At 38.5% G+C, this 27,135-nt stretch overlaps 2 protein-coding genes across 4 annotated transcripts in view; one reads left to right on the top strand and one right to left on the bottom strand.

The window, feature by feature from the left end:
• Positions 1-1,603: 1,603 nt before the first annotated feature.
• MFSD9 (major facilitator superfamily domain containing 9) lies at positions 1,604-15,584 on the bottom strand. The gene is made up of 6 exons (XM_026066295.1): positions 15,476-15,584; positions 12,054-12,141; positions 10,688-10,731; positions 9,244-9,373; positions 7,682-7,891; positions 1,604-4,693 (listed from the first exon to the last, which is right to left on the bottom strand). Exons 1-6 carry the CDS (start codon positions 15,566-15,568, stop codon positions 3,894-3,896), a joined length of 1,365 nt encoding a protein of 454 aa, XP_025922080.1. The 5' UTR covers positions 15,569-15,584; the 3' UTR covers positions 1,604-3,893.
• A 352-nt stretch (positions 15,585-15,936) lies between these two features.
• TMEM182 (transmembrane protein 182) overlaps positions 15,937-27,135 on the top strand; it is a 33,138-nt gene continuing 21,939 nt past the window's right edge. The window contains exons 1-2 of one of the 3 annotated variants that reach the window (XM_026066143.1): positions 15,937-16,080; positions 26,187-26,286. In XM_026066143.1, the coding sequence (XP_025921928.1) occupies positions 16,078-16,080; positions 26,187-26,286 (103 nt within the window). In that variant the 5' untranslated portion in view covers positions 15,937-16,077. Of the gene's footprint in view, positions 16,081-24,505; positions 24,571-25,501; positions 25,804-26,186; positions 26,287-27,135 lie in introns of those variants that run through there. The other 2 variants (XM_026066153.1, XM_026066137.1) reach the window with 2 other exon arrangements.

Here is a 27,135-nt window from a genome sequence, read left to right as displayed (position 1 = left end):
CCATTTTATTTCTCCATTTATTTTGATGTTGTTTGACACCTGCTATTTATTACAAACTTGACAGAATGGAAAACTTGACGGAAAGGAAAATTCCTATATAGTACACCTCAAAAGTAGTTACTTGATGGTAATACAGAATTAAAAATAACTAGAAATTTGTTTTCATTTCTCCTTCTAAGTTAACACAGGATATTTTCAAGATATCCTTTTAGAAGAAGCTCTGCAAACTTTCATTTCTACAAGAAAGAAATCTGAGGTCCACTCACAGCCTGTTGATTTTCAAAGCTAAGGCTACAATAAACTCCCTTAAAAGATTCGTGATTAGATCTTTGTGAAGGAGCCTGCAAAATTATAGCAGTGACAGCACAGTTGAGTCTGGGGTTTTACAAATCCTAAAGAACCAAGCTATAAATACTTATCCAGTGTATTCCACAGCACCCGTAACAGAATAGGGATTGGCAGTGAGTGATCATATCCACAGAGGTTCCAGTCAGCTAGAATGAGATTTTCTATACAGCTGTGACATTAGGCCTACTATGGGGGTTGGACGGTGGTATTAAAAAGTGTTTGAAGTAACCAGCAAGTCAATTATTATGCAACACACTTGTCCTGTTTTGTTTCTGCATTATCTGCTCACAGAGCGACAGTCACAGAAAATGAGAATGGTACTGACCTCTACAGTAGTGCTGTGGTAAATAAATTCAGAGAAAAGAAAACAAGAAAAGAAACCAAAATATGCAAAATTTGTACATTTAGGAAGTATCTCTTAGAATATTTGCAACATACACCAACATGGAACACAAGTTTTGTATTTGTGTAATCATTTAAAAGCAACATTTAAAGTAGTTACCCTACCAAATCAGTATGTATCATGTGCTACAAGCTATTCTACAGAAAGAAATTACTGCATTGTATATGCAGCCCTTAAACATCAGCTGACCATAAAGGTCCAAAAAGCAGTCACTCTTAAAAAAAGGAAAATTTCAAAAGGTAGAAAGCTCTCCTACAAAACAAACCCAAAAATAAGGTAAAAGCAAGCAAGGGAAAGTCTTAATTTGTGGACGCTTGCAGGTGGAAACTTTATTTTTCTTTAGTCCATATTCAGATCTGTTTTCTTACAGCCTTTAGCCACCACAATCGGATTCAAGAAACTGCTGCGTAATTCAGTAAGGCCCACTACACTCCAATCAAAAATTGCTGCAACTGCTCCTCCCCCAGCCATGTAGGGGGAGTTGCATCCGTCCTGTCCAAGGATGTCATTTACTCATCACTCTCTGAAGGTACTAGTAAGAGACAACACAGGCGGTCCACACATGGTCTCCAGACACTAGCAACAGTTGCCTTAAATGTGTCATCTAAAAAGTGCTAAGCTCTCTATTTCCATTTCTTCTTGTTCACTGTCAATCCACTTCTTGGCTGACTCCTAGGCTCCTTTGCCTCTTAAATGAAAGTAGTCAGATTCAAATGATCATTTTAAGGAACAGCATTCCTCAAAGGAAAAAAAAAAAAAAAATCTGCACTTCAGGAACATATTGACTTGGTCACCGGTATTTTGTACTATAGTTCCAGCAGAGGAAGAGGTAAAAACACAGTGACAAAATAGTAGAAGTGGAATGCCATTTCATTTTATTGCTATTCCTTAAAAACAATTTTAGTGCAACTTTTTTGTAACTGTAGCTTTACAAAGAAGAAATATTTCTACAGCACTTCAGAAATCATTTTGACAAACAAGTAAAAACTTTTCTTCAGTAACATCCGTTACAACGTGTCCCTGAGCCCACAGCCTTCCACAGGTTTATCATTTCAAATATTTAATTCCATTTTTATTTAAGAATATATGGAGAACTATTTTTCAAAACAACATAATAAAACAAAAATATTTGCTGATTGTGGATAGCTCATTTTTCAATTATGCATAAACAAAAACAGTGAAGTTTAAGTCTTATACGCAGAAACAATATTGAGGCCGCTGAATAGTTTAGCGTAAACTGAATTTTAGTGTTTACAGAATTTAGCTTTAATCAGTGCATTGACTCTAGAAGGGTAAATGTTATCTGTTACCTAATATAACCGACAAGGATAGTAAAAATTACTCAATCTTTCATATATATTGAATTAATCTTTGTGGGTTTTTTTTCCTACCTTTTTCCTTTACCCCTTGTGTAGTTGCAAAACAGAAGTCCTTGTTTTAGAGAAATGTGGTTTTAGGAAAAAAATATTTATTTTAACTAAAGGAAGGGAATAGGATAGAAAATTTATGGAGAGTGCTTTGAGGCAACCACCGAGCAAAGTAAGGGCACATAAAACACTTGAAAATTCCTCAAGTTCATAAGGACAAATGAATCACAATTAGAACAGGTAATTCTCTCCTGTGTGATCTTTACCTATCACATGGAAAATGAGGCTATCTACTAAAATGACAGCAGTAATAAGACACACACTCATTATCTCAATATACAAAATTAAAACAACTGGAAGTTTCATATCTATTTCATGATGCTTCCATTGGAATCACTGAGTTTCAGTACGGACCTTTAATTTTATCAGGTGCTCTTGAAAGGGAAAGGAAGAAAATAAAAATAAAAACTGCAAAACAACTATGGCTCTCCTGAAATAGCAACATTATTGACACATATGTCTTCAAGGAGATAACTACATTGCTTTTACCAAAAAATAACATTCTATATAGTTGACTTTCTACCTTCATCAAGTAATGCTAGGAAAAGCGCATGGGACTGACGTTACTAGTGCAAAATATACTTTCTGTGTTTCAAATTAAATGCCAAATGGCGATGACTGCTGAGTAATATGGGTTTGCACAACAAATAGCAACCAGCCAGTGCTACAAGTCTCACTGTAGTTCTGTGAGTAATCTTTCATTAGTTAAGCCATCCAGACAAGTAATGACTAGAATACCAACAAATAAAGTTTTTCTCATCWCTAAAATGTCATTTATGCCTCCAAAGATGAAAGAGAACACGTTAGTCCAAAGCCCCCTTTAAACTACTGCTATTTGCTCCAGCATACCTTTAACAGTCATTCAAAAAAATTAAGAAGGAAATTTATTTTTAAAATGAAAGCAGAAAAATTGCTCAGGAAATAGTAAAAGATATTTATGATAAACTTGTCCAGAAGTTATAATTAATACAGAAACCACTAGTGCAACTTTCAATAAAGTTTACATTCTCAGTTTCAGTCTGAAAACCCCGTATTATTTTAAAACTATTCTAGGCCTGCTAATACATGAAGTTAGCACATACCCAATTCTGTTATCTGGGAAAGAAACAGCAAGGGTCAGATGGCTGTTCTAAAGTACCTAATCATGCTGCACAGTAAGTATTATAGGCAAAGCATGCTTCACAACATTACATACGGAAAAATCCTGTTCATTATGCCACTGTCACAGCAGACCAATGGCTTATTCATAACAGCATAAGAAATAAAGGCTAACGAGTTATACTGCAAATTCTCCTTCTGATTAAGTAATAAAAATACATCTCTGATCAAATAATAAAAATCAGCTTCTTCATGTCTGAACCTATCAATGTAAACATTGCTTCAAATGTGAGCTACAAGCAGGATTTGTCTATTTCGTATCATTTTTTTTTTCCTCCAAAAGGTTAAAAATCCTTAAAAAAAACCCCAGCCAACACTATATATTAATATTTGCCTCTCTCACAAGGATTCTAGTGGCACCAGTTCAGAAAGAACTGTTCAGAGTAACAACTCTGCAGAAGACATTTATATGTACTTGTCTCCATCTGAACACATAATGTGCCCTCTTAAAGTATCCTGTTACTACTGTATGGGTCTGGCAAGTGTAAGCATTACCCCAGGTTCTTTAATTCACTTTGTCTTTCCTTTAAGATACTCCACTCAATCCAAATTTGCAGCTACTGAGTTTTTAACTTAACATTTCCATTGCCACAGTATTTTGGCTTGTTCATGTTCATTATCAGAATAGCTACTAAAGCTAGTCCAACCCCAAGACTTGGAGGGCCACAAGGACTGAACTCCTGAGCAATTCCTGAAAGCAGTGGGGCAACTACACGTCCCACTGATGTCACAGACTGCCCAACACCCAGGAGCGTACCACTGGCCTGATTCCCACCAAGGCTCAATTCAAGATCAGTGATACAGGTACGGCCTACAGTAGTCGAAAAGGCTAAGAATGTGGAAGACAAAATGACTGTCCATACGTTAAGTGCTGATGAATACAGAAGAATCAGTGTGCAGGTAAGAATGCTGGAATGCAACAAAATTGTGTAAGTGTTGTGCTGGTATAGTCTTGTTATTGGCTCAAGCAGACAACCAGCCAGGGCTCCAAGAGTACTACTATAGCTTATTAGGTATCCAGTGAACTTGGGTTTCACCCCAAATCTTTCCTCCAAGGCCAGACCAAAATTACTGTAGTATAGCAGTACAGCAACAGACATTAGTAACCGTACTAGAAATATATCCCACAAATTGGAGCATGCAATGCCTTTAATCCTCTTCAGCAACATTGCAGTTTGGATCCATGAAGACTGGAGAGGACTATCACTTGCCATAGATTCAATAGCTACTGATTTGAACTGCAGGTCATGATTTGCTTTGGCTGAGAAATTGTCTGTAACTTTGTTGCTATTGGTGCCTTGTTCATGTTCACTACTGCTTGCGTTTTCTTCACTCCATGGTAACATCCAGACAAGACCTATATGGATAAGGGAATTATTTAATTTCATTCAATTGTGTTAACTTTACACATTTTAACATTAGTTTGTTCGTTACAGTTTCCTGTAACAAACTTACTTAGCGTATAAATCAAAAATAAAAACAAAGGACTTTAACACTCATTTCACTAAAAAATAACAACACAAAGTCTAGCGTTATTCACAGTATCAGTTCAATTTTAAATGTGACAAAAGCAAGCAAGGAGAACACTGAGGTGACACACTCGCAACATACAAACTGATCTAAGAACCATAGCCAAAATTCTGATTTCTAGTTTTCATATTTGGGCGCACACACACACAGACAAAAAATCCTGTGTCTGAATGTAAAGTGATATACAGGCATACCTCGTTTTATTACACTTCACTTTATTGTGCTTCATAGACGTTGCTTTTTTTTTTTTTTGACGAGTTGAAGGTTTGTGGCAACCCTGCGTCAAGCAAGTCTATTGGTGCCATTTTTCCAACAGCATGGGCTCACTTTGTGTCTCTGTGTCACACTTTGGTAATTCTCGCAATATTTCAAATTTTTTCCTCATTATTATATCTGTTATGGTGATCTGTGATCAGTGATCTTTGATGTTACTACTGTAATTGTTTTGGGGCGCCACGAACTGCGCCCATATAAGACGGTGAACTTAATAAATGTTGTGTGTGTTCTGACTGCTCCACCAAGTGGCCGTTCTCCCGTCTCTCTCCCTCTCCTCAGGCCTCCCTGTTCCCTGAGGCACAACAACATTGAAATTAGGCCAATTAATAACCCTACAGTGGCCTCTAAGCATTCAAGGGAAAGGAAGAGTCGCACATCTCTCACTTTAAATCAAAAGCTAGAAATGATTAAGCTTAGTGAGGAAGGCATGTCGAAAGCCAAGACAGGCCGAAAGCTAGGCCTCTTGCGCCAAACAGTTAGCCAAGTTGTGAGCGCAAAGGAAAAGTTCTTGAAGGAAATTCAAAATGCTACTCCAGTGAACACATGAATGATAAGGAAGCGAAACAGCCTTATTGCTGATATGGAGAAAGTTTTAGTGGCCTGGATAGAAGATCAAACCAGACATAACATTCTCTTAAGCCAAAGCCTCATCCAGAGCAAGGCCCTAACTCTCTTCAATTCCATGAAGGCTGAGAGAGGTGAGGAAGCTGCAGAGGAAAAAGTTTGAAGCTAGATATTGGTTCATGAGAGTGAAAGAAAGAAGCCATTTCCATAACATAAAAGTGCAAGGTGAAGCAGCAAGTGCTGATGCAGAAGCTGCAGCAAGTTACCTAGAAGGTCTAGCTAAGAGAATTGATGAAGGTGGCTACACTAAACAACAGATTTTCAGTGTAGACGAAACAGCCTTCTATTGGAAGAAGATGCCATCTGGGACTTTCATAGCTAGAGAGGAGAAGTCAATGCCTGGCTTCAAAGGACAGGCTGACTCTCTTGTTAGGGGCTAATGCAGCTCGTGACTAAGTGGAAGCCAATGCTCATTTACCATTCGGAAAATCCTAGGGCCCTTAAGAATTATGCTCAATCTGCTCTGCCTGTGCTCTATAAACGGAACAACAAAGCCTGGATGACAGCACATCTGTTTACAACATGGTTTACTGAATATTTTAAGCCTGCTGTTGAGACCTACTGCTCAGAAAAAAAGATTCCTCTCAAAATATTACTGCTCATTGACAATGCACCTGGTCTGCAGGTGCAAGAGCTCTGATGGAGATGTACAATGAGATTAATGTTGTTTTCATGCCTGCTAACACAACATCCATTCTGTAGCCCATGCATCAAGGAGTCATTTAGACTTTCAAGTCTTATCATTTAAGAAATACATTTCGTAAGGCTGTAGCTGCCATAGATAGTGATTCCTCTAATGGATCTGGGCAAAGTAAATTGAAAACCTTCTGGAAAGGATTCACCACTCTAGATGCCATTAAGAACATCTGTGATTCATGGGAGAAGGTCAAAATAACATTAACAGAAGTTTGGAGGAAGTTGATTCCAACCCTCATGGATGACTTTGAGGGGCTCAAGACTTCAGTAGAGGAAGTAACTGCAGATGTGGTGGAAATAGCAAGAGAACTAGAATTAGAAGTGGAGCCTGAAGATGTGACTGAATTGCTGCAATCTCATGATAAAACTTTAATGGATGAGGAGTTGTTTCTTACGGATGAGCAAAAAAAGTGGTTTCTTGAGATGGAATCTACTCCTGGTGAAGATGCTGTGAACATTGTTGAAATGACAACAAAGGATTTAGAATATTACATAAACTTAGCTGATAAAGCAGTGGCAGGGTTTGAGATGATTGACTCCAATTTTGAAAGAAGTTCTATTGTGGGTAAAATGCTATCAAACAGCATCGCATACTACAGAGCATGCTATCCTTTATGAAAGGAAGAGTCAATCAATGCGGCAAACTTCATTGCTGTCTTATTTTAAGAAATTGCCACAGCCACCCAGCCTTCAGCAACCACCACCCTGATCAGTCAGCAGCCATCAACATTGAGGCAAAACCCTCCATCAGCAAAAAGATTACGACTCGCTGAAGGCTCAGATGATGGTTAGCATTTTTTAGCAATAAAGTATTTTTTAATTAAGGTATGTACATTGCTTTTTTAGACATAATGTTATTGCATACTTAATAAACTACAGTATAGTGTAAACATAACTTTTATATGTACTGGGAAACCAAAAAATTTGTGTGACTCGCTTTATTGCGATATTCGCTTTATTGTGGTGGTTTGGAACCAAACCTGCAATATCTCCGAGGTATGCCTGTACGCAATATAAAGAAGAAGCATCTGGAAGTTAACTGTTTCAAGATTCCTGCCCTTCCACACAGGTTCAAATTCAAAGTGTAGTATCACTTTATAAAACATGTATGTCACAGATCTTAAAAGACACCACTGAATTCAAGGTATCGTAAATGGCATAAGTACCCAAAAGTGCAAAGGAAACGGACCTGAGATGAAAAATATGACATACAACTTACCAGCATTCAGAATGAAGATAGAGGCACAGATGAAAGATGTTTGATAAAAGCCACCTTCCAGCTCTGTAAAGTAGCCACCAACCACAGGTCCCAGTATGAAGCCCACACTAGAGGCTGCATTGAAGCGTCCTATTACTAGAGGACGCTCTTGCTCAGAAACCAAGTCAGAAAGTAGGGCTTTAGAAATGGAGAGAGTGTGTTTGAAAATACCTGCAACATAATATAAAAAAAGTTTAAACATGCTTTGCTCAATCCAGAAAGATTGCAAATGACAGCCGCTACCTCGGATATCAATGTTCAAGCCTGTATGATTAATATTTTAGAATATTCCATAAACCACAAATCATTCAATACTGGAGTCATGCAAGAGTATGTGATGCAGAAGATGGGCGGAATAAAATGCATATTGGGCCATGACTGTTCCCTGGCTATTCAAAGACGTGGACCTTGGATTCAAAATTGACCAGGCATCTTTGTCAAAGGAGTGCTCCTGCAGCTCTGCTAAAGGAAGAAGTAACTATTCTGAGTGCTGGATCTTGTTAGGGATAAAGTAACCTCAAAAAAATGGGATCCTGTGAGTGGGTAGTGGTGAAACAGGAATGACTTGTCTAATTACAAACACATCCCTGTGCCAACTTTGCTGCATATGGACATATTCAGGATTGCAACACAACAAATTCATATGAGAGACTGGTGGGTGGCAGAAATGTAAGCGTACTGCAGGATACTAATTATACAATCATTTACGTTCCTTCCTGACAAAGGCAATGCTGTCACAGTCTGTTGCCGTTAACATTAAAAACATTACTCCTACTAACCAATCAATTATCAACCAAATCATTCATTAGCAAATTTTCTTTAAATTAAGAAACAAGAAACAAAACCCCAAAGGAAAGAACAGTTCCTAAATCAAGACCATTGACCATTCAACAGAAGAGTTCATAGTATAGTAATTCTTATTATATCAGAATACATATAATAGGTGTTCAACTATTGTAAAATTATAATTAGAAATTATAAAATTATTATAAAATTCAGATATGAACATTGACACAAACTTAGCTTCAGTGATAAAAACATATATGCTTTTGCACAACATAAATATTCTATTGCAGTAGTGACCTAAAGTTTCAACCAAATTTTTTATTACCACTTTTAAGTATGTTTTCAGCATGAGAAAAGCAATAAGGCAGATGTCGTTCCATTTTGTATTGAAAATATAGGTCAAAATTTTCAGCAGTGATCAGGTATATTGCATACTTCTTATGACTAATTGTACCTTACAACAGCCTCTTTCAAGGAACTGCTGTATTCGCAATCTTACAAAATTCAACTATTTAAGGTGGCATAAAAGTTGTGACAATTTGAGTATCCATTTCAAATTATTTTCAGAAAAAAAATCATGATAATGTTTGATTTGTAGACACTTTTCCTTTACTGGGGCTCAGTTGGTACCACTGGATGATCTGTTTACCCATCCACATGCCACAATTTCTCCAACAGTAATTCTCATGCTGAGGTTACAGGGAATTTAAGCCCCAAAATACCAAGTGCTTACTCACCTACAGGGACTCTAGAAATGGCAAACAGGAATACAGTGGTGGATGTTCCAAGAAGGAAGTAACCCAGTGCACTAAGAAGAATGCAAGCAAGCAGGGAGTACCGTCTTCCTACTATATCACTCCAGCAGCCCTTGACAAAGCAGGAAATTAGAGCTTTTTATAATATTTAACTATTTACTGTGAACAATCTGTACATCTAAATTAGACTGAGAAAAAATATCATCAAAGCGCTGTCAATGAAAACTTAATGAGCTTATCAGGTACCTTTCCTAAGGGCTCAAAGTCTGGAAACGAAGAGCGGAGTTCTGTCCTACAGACAGTACACCTGCTGAAACTATGATTCTATTTAATGTCATGCACAGACAAAACTTTATTTAATTTCTCCCTTTTAAAAATATAATCCTGTGACAAACACCATGAAATATTAATAGGAGTGGCCCAATGAAAATGTTATCACAACCATACACAAATATTGTTTATTTGCAACAATGGTCACTGTGTACAAGGCACTTGTTGAGCATCCTAAAGGAACAGTCTTAGCTAGAAGAAGCTTGTCACCTGAGAACAGACAAGTAGGAAGTAGTTATAAGAAGGACCAACAGTAAATTTGCATGCAACGTATTTATAAATTAGCTGGATTTACTGTAGGAAATACAGAAGAAGTAAGTTTCTTAGGAAAGCAGGCAATGGTCTTGTAGTTCAAAGAAAATGTCACAAAGTTTATAAAAGCAAATTATCTCAGGTGATCTGCATAACAAACCCTCAAAGACTCTTTTGGGGAAATGCTCAAAATCTGTTTTCTTGAGAGCTAGGATGTACCAGGGTTAAATTAAAGGTGCTCCTGGCTAAAATATAGACATCTAAGATATTGATCAGTAAAGCATGAGTTCAGGAAGTTTGGCCTTGATGTTTGGTCTTTGCACTCTTGCTTAGATTAGGAGGTAAAAAAGCTAATAGAAAACAAAACTAAACAAATATTGAAAACATATGGCCTTAATTCATGCAACATGGCAACTTACAAGAGAATGCTCATTAAGCAGGGAAAGCAAACTCCAGATAACAGGCTTATGAAGAACTAACTTGTGAGACTACTTTCTGGACAGGCTACTGTGTTGAAGAAAACTGCTTTAATAGCAATAATGTTAAAGAGAACCCTGTGTGACTGAAATGTGCTCAGTAATGCGTGACTGATTCCAAACCTGGATTCTAGTTTTTGTTTAAAGACTGTTCTTATTTAGTAATGATCTGAAGGCTCTGACTGTTCCCCATAATTGGAAAGAAGTTCCACACAGACTAAAAATTGGGTCCTCCAATCAAAAAGGCTTGTATAAACACTAAAAACACTTTCAAATTTTCAAGATAACAGTATTAAACTCATTGTTTTTTCCATAAAAATCCATAGAAGTATCAACATACTTATAAATGCAGTTTTAAAACAACTCACCACAAATGTGCTTGAAAAGAGCTGCATTACACCATAGAGAGAGCCTAAAACAAACATGTAAAATACCTATGGTAAGAATTAAGCATGAATTGTTTATGAAAACTGCACACAATTTTAAATGAGAAAACATGAGAGAAGTTTGGGGAATAATTTAGTAAAAGAATAGGAAGAATAAGCAGGACAAAAATGGGGTGGAATTCTGCACAAAATTGTGAAAATAGTTTCAGACGTGAGAAAGAAGAGAAACAACTGCAGACTAAACTTGTAGAAGTATGTAATGTAAAAGGATGTTGCTTTGCAAGGCATATTAAATGAAACAGATCTTGGCATCTACAATTGCTCTGTCACAATCAGAAGATAAATTCATTACTGGGAGGCACTAATTACTTTCCTATTACAAGGCATCTCACAGAAGCCCTGAAGAAACCACAGGCCCTACTCTTTCATTTTGGAGGCTAAGAGTTTAGCAGCAGTTAGTGACAGAAGAGAAAAAGAAAAGAGAAGCACACAGAAACATCTGCCAGCCTCTTTCATTCACAAGAAAACACTTCAAAACCCAGGTTCTTTTAAAGTTTAAATCAAAGCAGAGTGTTGAACTGAAAACATATTTTTGATGAATTGCTTCTTAAAATAACACTCTGTCAACTCAGAGCAGAACCAGAATTATTTCATGAAAAGTGCTAGATTTCATCCAAAATAAAAAAGCAGAGTAATAAAAAACTGAACAACAGAACCTAAGTCAACTACACACAGCTATAAAAATAACACACTTCTTTCAGTATGAACCATAAACTATACTGTGAGATATAAATGGCCACTTTAGAATCACAGGGCTTCATCTTACCACTTTATATTGTAAGTCAAAATCCCAAACCTTCAGAATTTACTTGTAAACACCCCTTAAAGATGCTAAAGGTTTTGCCAAAAGGCAGCTGCAAGGAATTTAATCAAACTGGGAGTAATAAGGAGCATTAGAAATGGCTGCAGAAAGTACTGTTTGCAAAGTCAGTAAATAACAATAAAACTAAAGGCAATACTTCTGGCTTCCAAAGTTGCTAAGCTGTAAATTCTTGGATACTAGGAAAGCATCTCCAAAAGTATCATTACAAGTTTTTTTTGTTTTGTTTTGTTTTTTATTTTATTTTCCCAGGCATCTGCTTTTGGCTACCGTCAGGATGCAAGGTAAGACAGATTTTTGGGTCTAAAACAGCATGGTTGTTCCTATGTTTTTACTTGGAATTTGTCATTACTTTTTATTATGCTACTACCAAAGTAGAATATTGTTACAATATCCAGTTTCCAGTAACACAGATTCTAGTTCACATTATCTTATTCTTTGGTAATCAAAATAAGTATTRCAACTCACTTATTATTCCAGCAACTGTAGGACTTGCCCCTAGAGATTTGATGTGAAGGTTCAGTAAAGGAACAACCATGCTGACACCAAATAAATCCTGAAAAGGAGACAGAAAAAGCTTCAACAACTGATCAAARCTGACACAGACAATGGCACCCTGACTTAAGAATGATCTAATATTTAAATTATTTCCATATCAATACAGGATTAAAAAAAGTTTTGCATGGTCATAAATGTGATATGTTGTAACCTCTACAATATATCTCATATGTACAAAACACATAAGCTGGAAAAAAAAAAATCAGAAGAATCAATTGTCTTACGCAGAAGTGAAAGCTATAAAAACATCAGTCCTCTTTTCCCCTCCAAATATATTTATCCTGAAGATATATATTTAAAGATTAAGAACATATTTTAAAGTTTGCCTGTTTAAAAAAAAAATGTACTCGGCAGTAGTATTTTTGATTTGACAAAGTAAGTGGTCTGTTATTTCAATCACCTAAAACTATTTTTTACTTGTGCAAAGAAAGAATGTTTGGAAAAATCTACAGTATATATTTCTTTCACTTTCAAAGTGCAGCTTACGAGCTGAACTCTCGTCCACAATGGGAAAGAAGCTTCAAGATGTATCTAAACCTACCGAAAGACCAGCTTTGTCCATAACTTAAGAGATGCAGTGAAAAGACAGAAATGTGGGGGCAAAAAAAATTATAGCAAAGTGAAAAACTCTTTTGCAAAAATACAGAAGGCAGCCAATGGAGACTGCCCATCCCAAATAGTACAAGGATCTCCTAATCAGACCTTTTAACTATTTAATCTTTTATTGAGCTAGCCACGTTGACCCAGTAGTTTTTTTTTACTATACAATACTGCTGGCATATGAGTCCTACATCATAGCAGAATTTTACAGAAGAGGGCTGTTGAAGCAAGATCACCCTTTATCAGTGATTGCTGGAGCTGAACTAGACTAGCAGTTCATTGTATGCCCAAAGCTAGAGTAACTGCAATGATGTACATCACTAAGTAAATTCTTACAGTCTGTCATTAAGTATCTTATGATGGCTGAAACCGAGACTTGCAAGGTTAGAACCATTACTAAATATATTAGCATGAGTGAGTAACCTACATAACCTATAAACATCTTTAGTAACACAATCTCTGGGTTCAATAAACTATTATTCAAATTTGCATATAGAATAATGATTAAGAGAATAATTCAGGTTGGAAGGGACCTCAGGAGGTTTCTAGTCCAACTTCCTGCTTAAAGGAGGGTCAGCTCTGAGGTCAAACCTGATTGCTCAGGGCTTTATCCAGTTGGATCTTGAACATTCTCCAAGAAGGGAGATTGAATAACCTCTCCGGCAACCTGTCCCACTGCTTGACCATCCTCATGGTGAAAAGTGCTTTCCTTATGTTCAGTCAGAACCTCTCATTTCAATTTAAGACCTTTGTCTCTCTTCCTCTTGCCATGGACCACCGTGAGGAGCCTGGCTCCATCTTCCTGTTAAACTCCTTACACCTACTGGAAGGCTGCTGTTAGGTCACCACTCAGCTTCTCCTCTCAGGGTGAGTGCTCCACTCCCTTGACCATCCTGGTGGCCCTCCACTGAGTTCACTCCAGTGTATCAATGTCCTTCTTGTACTGGGGGGCCCCAAACTGGAGATGGTATATTAGGATCAGTCTCATGAGTGCCAAGGAAAGGAGGACAAGCACTTCCCTGTTCATACAGCCCAGGATGACGTTGGCTGTCTTTGGTGCCAGGGCCCACTGCTGGCTTACATTCAGCATGCTGCCCACCAGGATTCCCAGGGCCTTTCAGCAGAGCTGCTCTCTAGCCAGGCAGTCCCCAGTCTATACATCTGCAGAGGCTTCCTCCTTCTCAGGCACAGGACTTTGCATTTGTCCTTGCTGAATTTCATAAGGCTCCTGACAGCCCATTCCTCCAGTCTGTCTGGGTGCCCCCAGATGGCAGCCCTGCCCTTCAGCACATCAACTGTGCCCCCCCMCACACTTTGTCACCTGCAAACTTGAAGACAGTGTAGTCTGCCACCTCCTCCACATCTTGATAAAGACATTAAAGAGGACAGGTCCCAGCAGTATACACCCCAGCAGTATTCTGCTTGTCACAGACACGCAACCTGTCAACCACTGTTCTCTGATGGGTAGTAATTTCTGATTTCACTTATGATTTCTTAACTCAAATGATAACTATGCTGCATTTGCTTCATTGCAGGAAGCTTGCATAACAGGCAACAACTCTTGTGTTTCGCTTTCACGCAGGTGAAAGATTATAATCTTTCACCATACTGTGCACTCTTAAAACCAACACTCGCTCCCCAGTGGATTTCAGTGTGTAATCTATGCTCTATGTCAGAAAGACATTACACAACTTTAGATCTACCGTTGCAAAAAGACCTAAGACGCAAATTGTGTTCTAATGCACCTTTTCCTGGGGTATTAGCTTAAGGACTGAAACCAACTAGATTGTTCCTACTACCCAACCTAAAGGTAAATAGCAGAGTAAACCTACACTTCACAGCGCAAATTTGTATTCATTTTCTAAATTATCCCAAGTTTAATTTTAAATTAACAAAAATTCCCTTTTTCTGAGGCTCATAAAGCCATGAGAGAATGCAGACCTATTTTTATTTAAAGACTATATACTATATTCTTCCATTAAGACTTTTTTTTAGGAGGAGTGCAAATGTTATCTGAGCATATGCTAAGCACCTGAATTTCAAGGAAACAAAGAAYAGCTCTCTGAAAAACATAGGACAAAACTTATTTAAGGGCACTATGCTACCCTATCTTATTAACAGGATAAAAGTCACACTTTTGCAACAGGCTGCAAGACTGATTGTTTGCTTTGAAAAAGAAATATATATATGTGTGTATATATATATAAAACCAGTATAAAACACTATTAAAACACACCCAAACACCAAAAATATTTAAAATGATGTATCTTAAAACACAGTAGTTCATTTGGAGTGCAATGGGGAAACCCGCTACACCCTCAGACCGGACTCCAGGGCCGGTCGTTTGGGACAGTTAGCAGGAAAGAAAAAAGAGGGACAAAACGGAGTGTTTTTCCGCCCCATCTCAGGCTCTGGGGCGTTTCCCGGCTCCTGACCCTGAGGGGACCTGTGCGGCTTCCGACCGCCCCGCCACAGCCGCGCGCCAGCGCGCAGGGACAGGCGCAGGCTGCTGGGCCGTTACGCCGACACCTCAGGCGCGGCCCCCTCCAACGGCCGCCACGCGCGCGCGCGCACGCCGAGGCCCGGCCGGCCTGTCCCCGCCCCCGCCCAGCAGCGGCAGGCCCGGCCCGGGACACGGGGCAAGCACCGGGGAAAGCCAGTTTGTGGGCGGGGGGAGGGCGGAAGGGGGTTCCCTTCACAGGTACAGCCGCCCGTCCCCGCCTGGCGCTCACCAGGAAGCCCACGGCGTAAAGGCACCGCACGAAGCGGCCGGACGCCGCCGCCGCCGGCAGCCTCCGCGCGGCTCCGCGGCCCTCATCCTCCATGCGGCGCCGGCGAGGGGCAGCGCGGCCCCGCTTCCGCAGCCGCGGGCGGGGCGGGGCGGTGGCCGGGCCGAGCATGCGCGGTGCTGGCGGCGCGGCGGGGACATGGCGGCGGGCCGAGGGCTTGGGCAGACTGTGGCGCAGGGGGAGGCCGAGCCTCCTTCTGCAGCCCAGAGAGAGCTGCACTGGGGGAAATCTCACAAGTCCTGGTGTTTTATTTATATTAAGGAATGTATTTTTTTGTGTTCCCTATCTTTAAGGCGAGGAGGAAAAAATCTCTTCAGGTTTTAGATGGGAGACAAAAAATGCTCAGGGGAGCAGTGTGACAGATCCCACACACAGTCCCTCTGCTCACTGTAGAAGAAAAAAGACTTCTAAAACTATAAAACTCTGAGTCTGCCTCCTTCATGGAGAGGCTGTCATGTCCTGCTGTCCTTCGTGTCTGTAAGAGCCCTGGCTGGCTGACTCATAGGGCATATGGCTAAGTGCATTTGCGTGATCAAGTGTTTGTGATGGTAAAGTGCGTTTCTGTTTGTGCTGTGTGTAAACTGGCTGGTGTTTGTGACATTGATCCAAGAAAGAAGCGCATTCCAGTTTCATCTAAGCCTTTGCATTTTTGTGTTGCATTTTAATTAATGTCTGGGCTACCTAGAATTCTGGATCACTATTATTTTATAAGGTATTTGCATCCAAAGAAATAAAACAACATTTATAAATTTCTGAGATGCATAGATAAAAGTACTTACTACAGACAAAACAGTGTTATATTGTAACCAGAGAAAGTCTTTTAATATAGCTGCTTGGCCAGGCATCAACTAAAAGACATTTTAAAATGTTTTAAAGGCATTAAAAAAAAGGCAAGGAGAGAAGTGATCTACAGAACACGACATGCTTTTTTATTTGTTTTTTAAGTACCAGTAAGAAGAAACTTTTTAAAAACAAAATTGATTTTTTACATTTTAAAACTGGCTAATGCTCAGGTCAAAATGTGCCAGGATATCTTAAAAGAATTGTGCTTTGAGCTGCAGCTATACTCAACGAATTCCTTTGAGCCATTGATAGCTTCCAGAATTCACTGTCTCAGAACAAGCTACTGACACTTTGCTCACTAAATCTTCTCTAGTGACATGAAGTATATGCTAGTAGCAGAAGGGCTTTTCTGGTCCTCCGTTCTTTGACTGGTAAATTTATACTTGGATACAAGTTAGCACCAGTTAATAAAGTTTGAGAAGGTAAGTTATTGATTGGTTAATAGAATATCTTCAGTTCTATCTTCATGTTTTCAGAAGAAATAATATCACAGGGTCAAGAGTCTTCAGCAGAATTAGGTCACAAAACAGGAGAAGGGGATGTGTTTTTCCTCTTGGTCAAGAAGAATTAAGCTCTTAAAAAGAAGGCAGCACTGGAAAACAAGACCAATCGCTAGATACATAACTTGTTTATAAGATAGCAAGGCAAAGGATAATCTGCATATGCATAGGGAAAAAAGATGTTATTGTAGTCTCCAAAATAACTCAGTTATTTAATATCTTGATGGATGTGATGTTTTATAGTTGCCTTAACCAATATATCCCCTTAATTTAATTCTCTGAGGCCATCCATATAATTTTAACAACAAGTCCTCTTGAAATAAAGCTATTTTCAAAAATTTGGGAATAGTGTTTTTGGGGACCACAATTACATACAATTGCTCCAAAATGGAACAAAATGGTTAGAAGATATTAATATATTAGAATATCTTGTGACTTAACACTACCTTGTCCCTCTGCCTAATACTGTATTAATTTTAACACTAGTCATTTTATTTCTGAGAGAAGAAACAGACTTACCGGGGAAAACTATGAAGGAAGTGGAAGATTAAAAGATGGCACAAGGATTTACATTCTCTTCTTCGAGCCGAATGTAGATTGACACTTGTGCTAGCCCAATTGAAAATTTTGAGACTCTGTGCAAATGTTGAAGTCTCCACTATAAGTCTCCGAAACCAGACTTTGCAATTCTGCATTCTCCTCAGATTTTGAAGATCCAAATGATCAAATATAACGGAGACAAAAATATTATAGACGGCCCTGAATTCTGTGACAATGAGAACCGATTCTTAGTTATATTATTTCCAGCTATCCCCATGCAGAATGGCTTGTGAAGTAGACAGTAACAAAACTTTTCAGTGTTCCAATAACACTTTCAATGCAAGTTGTTCATGGAAGAAAAAATATTTAGAAAACATACAGGTTTGTTCATTTAACACATTTCTGTGTGCTTTTGTATTGGCAAGTTTGATTAGCTTGTTAAAAATTTGCACGTACTACAGTTTTACATAATGTTTAAGAAAAATGCATTAATATATAGTAACACGGCAAATATCTGTTGCTTTTGAACTGGAGGCAGATGGTTCTTGCTTCCTCAGAGGATCCTACTCATGCTCTCTAATTGCAATTACAAAATTTAAGATTAAGCTTCCCAAATAAAAAAATCTAAGATAAAGGTTCCTGAATAAAGTAATGGAATGACTGATACAGCACTTAACTAACAAAGAATTAAAGGAATGAAATATAATTAAGGCCATTTATCACAGCCTTAAGGGAGACAGAACCGGACTAATATGGTATCTTTTTACATGGTTGATTACAGTGATACTGTCAATATGATATACTTACATTACTGTATTTGACTTGTTACTGGATGATTCTTTGCTTAAAACAGTAGAGCAGTACAAACTCAGCAATGGCAAACATCAAGTAGATTCAGAACTGTTTAATTGGCAGATCTCCAGGATGTAATTGTGAATGGAGAATCTTCCCTGAAGAGGGGCATGCATAGGTGGTCCTCCAGGGATCGTTTCTTACCATTTTTCCATGACCTGGAAGAAGAGAGAGAATCAAAATTATTAATATTGTGGATAACAGATGGGCCAGGAAAATTATACAGACCACTGATACACAGCAATCTGCATCACCAGAGTACTCAGCTTGCATATTTTAGTATTGTAAGTGTAAAGACACAGCTAGAAACAAAGCATGAAGGCCATACATAGGGGATGCATATCTCTCTTGTGGCAGTCAGTGGCTGTGAAATGAACTTTGTAGTAATAGTAAATAATCAGCTGAGCATAAGTTTTTGCTACTGTGTGGCCAGAAAAGCTAACTCTGTCTTTCAGTAATAGGGGAACCTCATGTAGAAAAGTAGAAAACTTTATTATTTCTGTATCAATTATTCTGTATCAATTATCAAAGATTGCATTTAGTTCTGGGGTCATAATTCAAGGACAATGTTGAATAAATGGAGAGGGTTCAAAAAAGAGCCTTTACAGACAGGAAGAACATTTCTCACAGTGTCAGATTGCCAGAGAAGGGAGAGTCCTCTGGCTCGCCTAGTATACTATTCTTGTCTTGAATTATGAATGGGAGGAGAAGTAGTCGAGGGAGACTGTCTGCTTGAGGTTCAGATTGTTAATGAAGAGAACGGGTGAAGGATCTGCAACCCTTTACTACAAACACCTTCTGGGGGAAATGCTTGGTGTCACTTGCCAAGGAAGGGGCTGAAGCATCCTGCCATTTCTGTAGATGTGTGTGCTCCAAGCCATGACAAAATGAAAGCCCTGATGGAAGGCATCTTCTGAAGTCTAACAAAATTTTGAGAAAAGATCCTTTCATTTCTTCAACAAAGGAGAAAATTTTGAACCTTATAAATTCTCAAAGTTCCTACAGTCATTTTTTAAGACAAATTTAAGACAATTACAGCAATTTACTGCGGTAAATGGAACATATTCTTAGATTTCTGCATTACAAACAGGCAAGGTCAAGACCCCCAAATGTACCATTTGTCATCAAATTTAGCAAATCTAACAATGACTTATTTCATTCTTGTTTACAGCTTCAGATCATTAGGGTAACATTTAACAGTCATTTCAACTTTTCATATACAAATTGAGCCCAATAGAAGAAGTTACAATCCACTGGTCCAGAACACTTTAAGAGGTACTGTAAATGAACTCGAGTTTGGAAACTGCTGATAATATTAAGGACATTTAAAGTGTAATCTCTTTGAAAAGATCTGCAGATTTAAGGAATGTGGAAAGAAGCCTTTTAATTGACTCTGCCCTCAAAGCTATAAATGCTGGTGGGCATGGCAGAGTGACTTAGAAAGCATTTTTAAAAATCTGTATAAAGGAAGGAATTATTGCAGGCATTTGGCCTAGTTCTCCCCTTCTAGAGTTTTCTGTAGGAACATAACTAGGGCTGCACAGATTTCTATGTTTCTTCCAATTAATGTTTAACAGAATAAATAAAATTTTCAGGAATGGTTTAGATCTTGCTGTGGAACAGAGGGTGGCCTAGATGACTCCTTTCCAGTCCATTTCCTGTTATACTACAATATCTATTTCATCCACCAGCCTGTGGGTTCTTGTTTTGTTTTGTTTTTTAATCTCAGGAGCTCTGTGGAAGTTGGAAGTGCACAGAAGGGTCTGAAGCCTAGGTCCCCAGAAAGATGGTTGAATGAAATCCTAAAATATGTGCCAAAAATGAGTGTGCAGTAGGTGGGAGGAGTTAACTGCTTCAGAGTGAGGTTCATAATAGTTTTCTGCTGTGTAGGGAGCCATGTAAGATAGCAATAGGAGATACTGAAGAAAGGTGCAAATCTTTATTTCTGACCTTTTCTGGGGTGAAGGCACATAATTCTGTTTCCATGGGAGACTACCCAGAACACCTCCTAAAATTAGGCAACTTATTTATTTCTATGAAAAATGTAGGCAGGGATGAGTCATTCCTTTAAAACACCACTGGAAACAGTAATGGTACTAGCCCTGCTTTTCTTTGACTGTGGTAAAAGCTTAGAGTAGTCACCAACCATGTGGGGAACCCGGGTGCACCTTCTTGCACCTGTGATGGTTCCAGCTATATCACCTAACTTGCAGGAACATGGATTCACCACAGTGAGAATCTGTAGTATTACTCAATTAAAAGTATCCTATTTTACAATATTGTTTACCTATTTTATCCATTGTTGATTTAATGTAAGATATATTGCAAAATGCAATACAGGAAACTGACCCATTCGCAGTCATACTAACATTTCTCTTCCTTCCCTTGGCTGAATATACCTGTGATTCTTTGTTCAGAGTGTGAATGTCCTGAGCACACATGTTGCAGGGTCCAAATGGGATATACTCCCTGTGGCTCTGTTCCTCTGGGTGGCTGCAAGTCTATGCCATATTTCTGCAGATGGATCTTAAACCAGATAGAAATGGGAGGGAGAGGCTGTAGCTTTCTTTTAGCTCCCACACAGTAAATAAGCAGTGTGTATGATACAATGTCTGTATGCATATAAATCTGTAGATGTAATCGTTCATGAAGGAGATTGTTCTTGTTCATGTATTAGAGTCCCCACTGAAGCTGTAGCTGGATATGGACTACTTCTGTCCTTGGATAAGAAGTGTAGTTATTATCTTCTCTTCATGAGCTATGCTAAACACAAGTGTAGCAGTGCTGAGGAATGAATGACTTAGTGATACTGTATTCAGAATGGCGTGATTTCATCCATGTATAGAGGATTTGTACTTTCTTTTATGGATTTGTGACCTGATTTGCTATAGTATTTCTTAAGCTTGAAGTGATCATATCTCTACAGGAATCAGACTAGTTATTCCAGGCCCTCTTTTTGGTCAATAGAAGAAGAAGAAGAAAAAAAGAATTGTACTTTTAGGGTGTGATTCTTTGCACGTTGAAGTAGTCACCCCAAAATAGGTCAGATAGACTGTGTCCTAAAAGTGCCTATATGATTGTAAAGGAAACCTGAGGTGACCAGCTTCTAGAGTTAAGTAAGGTGATTTCCAGCCAAAGATTTAGTGGACAAGGTGTACTATACTCTGTGTGTCTGCCCAGCTCACTGCAGACAATTGATCTTGTAGGTAATGGATAACATACTGCCCAGCTGAGGAGGATGGACAGGATGAGGATCTGAATCAGTGGGGGAGATATTCCATAACTGTTCTCTCTCTCTCTATATATATATGCGTGTGTATATATGTATATATGTGTGTATATATATATATATTTATTTTTTTTCCAAAAATGAGCAATGAGGTCCCAGAAGGTCTCAGCTATGAGGCAGCTGCTGAAATCACTTCTTGGTATATAGACTTCTTGGGACATACAGCCAGTTCTAAAAGGCTGTTTTTAGATCCTGGACATATCTGCCAGCACAGATAAGGAGCTGCCTGCCAATTCCAAACATACACACATGACATTTACTCAATCACACACAAACATAAACAAGCAAGTAAACAACCTCCCCCTCCCATAAATTAATCAAGCTATTTCTCCTTCAGATGGAAATGGAAGAAAGAAACAGCCTACTATTGTTTTGTTTTGTTTTGTTTTTTCCTGATTTTAAAAACAAGGAGGGGCTCAGATACTATATTGATGCTGGAGCCGTTTAAGTACATAAAGAAACAGAAATATGCATATTTAGGAGTTAGTTTAGGCATGTCTGAAAAAAAAAGAAGAAATGCAAATAAAATTGTAAAACTTTTGCCGGCTTTGTTAAATGAGATTGGAATCCATCCATTATATGACGGCCTTCAATTTTTACACTATGAATCAACAAAATCAATTAATGAATGCTGGGCATAATTGGCCAAATTGATTGTATGTTAAAACTCATTTAATTCACTGTTGTCATTATGGTAGGAATAAATTTGGCTCAGTAACTTTGATTTTAAAATGCCAGTCTTTCTATAGAAACTTAAGAGTTTTGGATAGGAGTCAGTGACTGACCTTGTTTAAGATTCAGTATCATGATTGTTTTGGCTTGATAAACCTGGTCCTGTTTTCATTGCCTTGAAAATTTCTCTCTTCTATTGAGGGACCTTCAGAATTTAATTTAATTGAAGAAAAAGTGCCCTGAGACTTTCCATGAGTATTCAAGTAGTAGATAATGTGAATTTTTATGATGACATAACAAGTCTTAATATGGCTTCTGATTCATTCCTGACATAGTCAGGCATAATATTGGAGATGTTAGAGTATTTGGAAGATAGTGCTGCCGGAGAATGTGCCATAAATATAAAAGAATAATTAAATTAGATCCTCTCAGGATGAACATTCTAAACGGAGACTGGAATGCTGCACGTACAGTGTATTAAAAATAAATAGTTGCACTGCCTAGTCAGTGATTCAGCTGTTATTTGAATTCAGCAAAACTTTTCATACAAACTGATTTCAGTGGAAGTACTTATGAGAGTAAGTTACTCTCATGCAGAAATGGGTTCAAGGAGTCATAGATGTATTTCCTTTTGTCTGCTCCTGAAGCCACCTGTAGACCAGTGGGTGCAATAAGAATGGAACTAACCATTGTATTTCATCTATTATTTGTGGTTCAGTGGCTGAGTCAGGAGGCTTGAGTTCTTTTTTCATTTCTGGTGTAGTGTTGAAAAAGTCATGCACCTTTGTGCGCCACAGTTGCCTTAGTTACAGGTATGAATAACAAGGCATAACAGTCTTTGAAAAGAGCTTTGAGATTTGTAGATGAAAGCATGTGAATAAAAGAATTTTATCTACTGTCAGAATTCACCACCAAATTCAGTTCTGTCCCCTTTTGCAGTACTCGCACAAAGCACTGTCCAACTGGTATTTCAGAGGTTATAAATACATATACTATAAGGCTGAGAAATAACATTATTTAAGGCCAGCCAAATGGCATTATGTCGAACAGCACATCAAAAGTAATTCAATTTTATTTCTGTTTTTGTAATGAGTAATGTGTAGAACTCTGTACAGATTTTGTTTGTGTCATGACTCGCTGTCTCTTTTGTTTTCACTGAATAAGATTTCTTGAACTTTGGGCCCAATGCTTTGTAAGGTCACCCAAACAAAAGGAAAATTGTTGGGAACTCAGACCCATTGAGTGGGATTTGGTTCCATATTAAGACGTTTCAATTCAGATGTCTATATGTGAAATAGGGATCTGTCAGTATAGTCAATGAAGATCGAGTTAATGCAGTCAGTAGTGCCTCCAGAATGATGTAATTGACCAGCTAATATAGACTGGTTTCAGCTGTCTAAACAGAGGTGTCCAGTGGCACTTTTAGGTGGTGTGAAGTATCCTACCTGTCCTCTAGCTGTCACTCAAGAAAGATGTGGGTCTCTTGTAAATCCCTTCTCATACCTGCCTGCCAAAACATCCTGGAGCATCTTCAGTGGTAGGAGATGACTGTAAGGCAACTGAATCCCTCTGTTCAGGCTTGATTCARTCAATCTCACACAGGCTCCTAGTGCCATTTCAGGTGGTAAAGGGTGCCTGAGATGTGTGTGTTGGGCTGGCAAATACGGTTATACCTGTGAGAGAAACATGCCCTTCTGGAGTGGCAGCTGAAAACCAGTGGGATACCCTGGGAACTAGATAGAGCTATGGGTCTGGATGTAAGTAATTGAATTGAGCCCTCTGTGTCTTAATTTAGGTTGCGCTGAACCTCTCTTCAGACTCCACTGACTGTATTAACTAGATCTCTGTTGATTATAATGGAAAGACACTGAGATATCTAGCTCACATGAAGCTGTGTAAATTTAGACCTATTGGTTCTGAACTGAATTCTACTTTTTTTTTTCCTGCTATTTTAGCCAGACACATTATTCTAACTAGAAAGTTTTCCCTTTCTAAAATATGGTTTATTTTCTTTTAAAACAGCTGCAAATATGGCATCAACCAGATAATGTAGTATTATAAAAACACTCAGGACACAGCTCTGGTTTATCTCTGGAAATGAGGAGAGGTGGTAGAAACAGTCTTTTCTGTCACATTCCCTGAGCCCACCGCTGTCCACACCAAGATACTGGCAGTAGGAATTCCCGTGTCTGGAGATTGAAGTCTGTAGTGATAACAATTTGTGACAGATCTCTTCTGGAGTAAACTGACTTCATCTTTGTCTTGGCTTCAGCACTTCCCAGCATGGGAAATCAGTGGAGTTATTATTTCCTCCAGTGATAACACCAGTGGAATCTTGTTGGGTAAGGACTGCAGGATCTGGTGCATAATATCAGCTCAATAAATCTCTACAGGAGTATGCCCTGTAATCCACTAGATATGTTAGGGAAGGCCTGCCTGGCATGAAAAGAAGTTGTTGGAACAGCCTTTTCCTTGGGAAGAGRGACTGCAGCAGTACCTTGGAATTTAAGTGTACTGCCTCGTCACGTTCCAAAATGGCCAGAGCACACATATGGGAAGGTGTCGTCTTCTTGGAAAGACTGGTGTTTATATATCAGGTGCTAGGAGGTGTGGTGCAGGAGTTGGTTTCACTTTCTCAGTTTTAAGGCATTCTTTTTTTCTTTTGATTGCATGCATTTGTGATATATGAAAATAAACTGAATATGAACAACTAAAGCACTTAAATGCTCGGTTTGGTGTTGTTAAAGCTACTACTCTTAAGCTAATACTCTTGGTATTTTTAAAGCTAACTGTATTTTCAGTAAGGTTTAGGACTCTTCAAAGAGATCTGTGAAATCTGACTACCGTGCTTTCAAAGTTTCATAAAAAATCCTGGCCTTCATTTAGTACTGTGGCTTATAGTAACTTCCAAAGTGTTGTGTGTTTTTGCTTCCCTGCTAGCAACCAGGGAAGCATTCAGCACCGGGCTTGAACTTTGAAAGTCCTTGCTACTAGTGTGTGCTCTGTAATGCAGTTTACGTGAAATGACAGAGCCATTGCAACTTCATCTCCATCTCCACTGGTGTTGATGCAGCAGCTGTGATAATATTTCAAGTCAATCCCTGATTAGTTGGGGGAAGGTCAACTATTTCTGACTGGCCGCGCCCAGAGAAACAGAATGAAGCTCTGCCATCCATGTCCTAAAATAGAAGACCCTTTTCATCTCTCAGGCTTGAGTCAGCCGCATGGAACACAAATTAGGAGACACAAATCAACTCACGGGGTGTAGGGAAATACAGACAGAAAAGCATGCAAAGAGAAACTTCTTCAGATATGAGCTGTACTCTCCAAACTGCTTTTTAGTCACTTGCCCCAAAATTTTATTTCTTTTTCTGTTTTTTTTTTCTTAAGACATTAAGAGAAGTGTTTGTATTTGTTTGAAGATAAATTTGATAATGAAATTGAGCGTGGGGATATTTTTTGGAGGCTTCTTTGCAGCTTTGGGGGTTTTGCTTTTTTTGGTGGCATTTGGAACTGATTATTGGCTTCTTGCTACGGAAATAGGAAGATGTTCAAAAGGACCTGAGAATGCTGGGGTTAGTATGGGTATTTTGATTCATAACAAGAATTATATGTGTAGGTTTCTTGGATGTATTTATTTTATAAGAACTTTCTTCTTTATGAACTTCTGAACATGTTCATCCTGACCTTCTGGGGCTTACAAAGGTGATCCAAAGCCTCTTGTAACCAATTGTAATCAACTCTAAAATTAATTTGTCTTTTGTGCTGCTGCTTTTTCAGTATGGCATACTTTCAAAGAAACTGTAACTGTAGAGATATGCTATTCCTAACCTATATTCAGACAAGATGCATTTCTTTGTAGTAGTGGTATTTTTTTTTCTTGAACATCTAATTTCAGTTGGACTTGATTCTTTCAGCCAATTGAAAAATTATATGATAATGACTTCTTTTTTCATAGGCAGAGAAGGCCACTTTCCATCATGAAGGTTTTTTCTGGAGGTGTTGGTTTAGTGGAGATATAGAAGAGAATAATGCTAGCATGTGGAAGTTCTGGTACAGTAAGTAACTTTTTTCTTTTGCATTATCTACGGTGGTTTGATCTCAAAGCTGATTTTATTTTTCTTGTGAATCACCTGAGTTCTTATGGCATCTTTGGTGATAATGTTCTTTAGCTCTCCTAAAATAAATTCTTGACAAACACTTTCTTAATCTGCACTAAAAGAAACACCAAAACAAAATTACACATTTTAAACTATTAAGTCATGCCTGAAGTATTGTGTCCGTAATGTTAACCATGAGTCCATTCTTACAAGGATGGTCTCTTGCAATTTATTGTTAACAGACTGCTTATTTCCTTAATGTAGGGAAATAGGAAATTCTATGAATTCTTGCTTGCAAAGTTCCTTCAACTGGTTCTAGCAGTGGGTTAAGGAGGGCATGGGGAATTCTACTGTAAGAATGGTGTAGGACATTTCATCTCCAGAGGAATCCTTCTACTGGAATGCATGGATGGCTGGACGTGTATGTGAACTTTGGAAGATCTCAGAACAGAGGAGGATGTTGTACCTCTACAAAGTACTGTTTGTTTTCTTTCACTACATGCCAGGATTCTAGAGGATAAAATAGTGAGTACTTTGCCACCAAAATCTCCCATGAAGAAGAGGTCAAGCAAAACTTCTTTTCCTATCTTTGACCCTACCTCTGAGACACAGAGCTCCCTCTCCTTACTGCATGATTTCCACAGTGCTTGTGGAAAGCAAGTGTCATCATACAAGTTTAACTTCAATGGCCCCTATTTTGCTCAATCGGTTGCTCAGTCTTAGGTGACAAATGTAATATTCACTGTTGTTAATTTCCGCTTGTTCTTTATCTGGAGAATTCTGCAGTCAGAAATTGGAAATTTAAAT

Source organism: Apteryx rowi, unplaced genomic scaffold (assembly GCF_003343035.1).
Source record: "Apteryx rowi isolate R43461 unplaced genomic scaffold, aptRow1 scaffold_103, whole genome shotgun sequence".
Taxonomy (NCBI): Eukaryota; Metazoa; Chordata; class Aves; order Apterygiformes; family Apterygidae; genus Apteryx; species Apteryx rowi.
The sequence above is the reverse complement of the archived record's forward strand: the minus strand, read 5'-3'. Positions and strand labels throughout refer to the sequence as shown.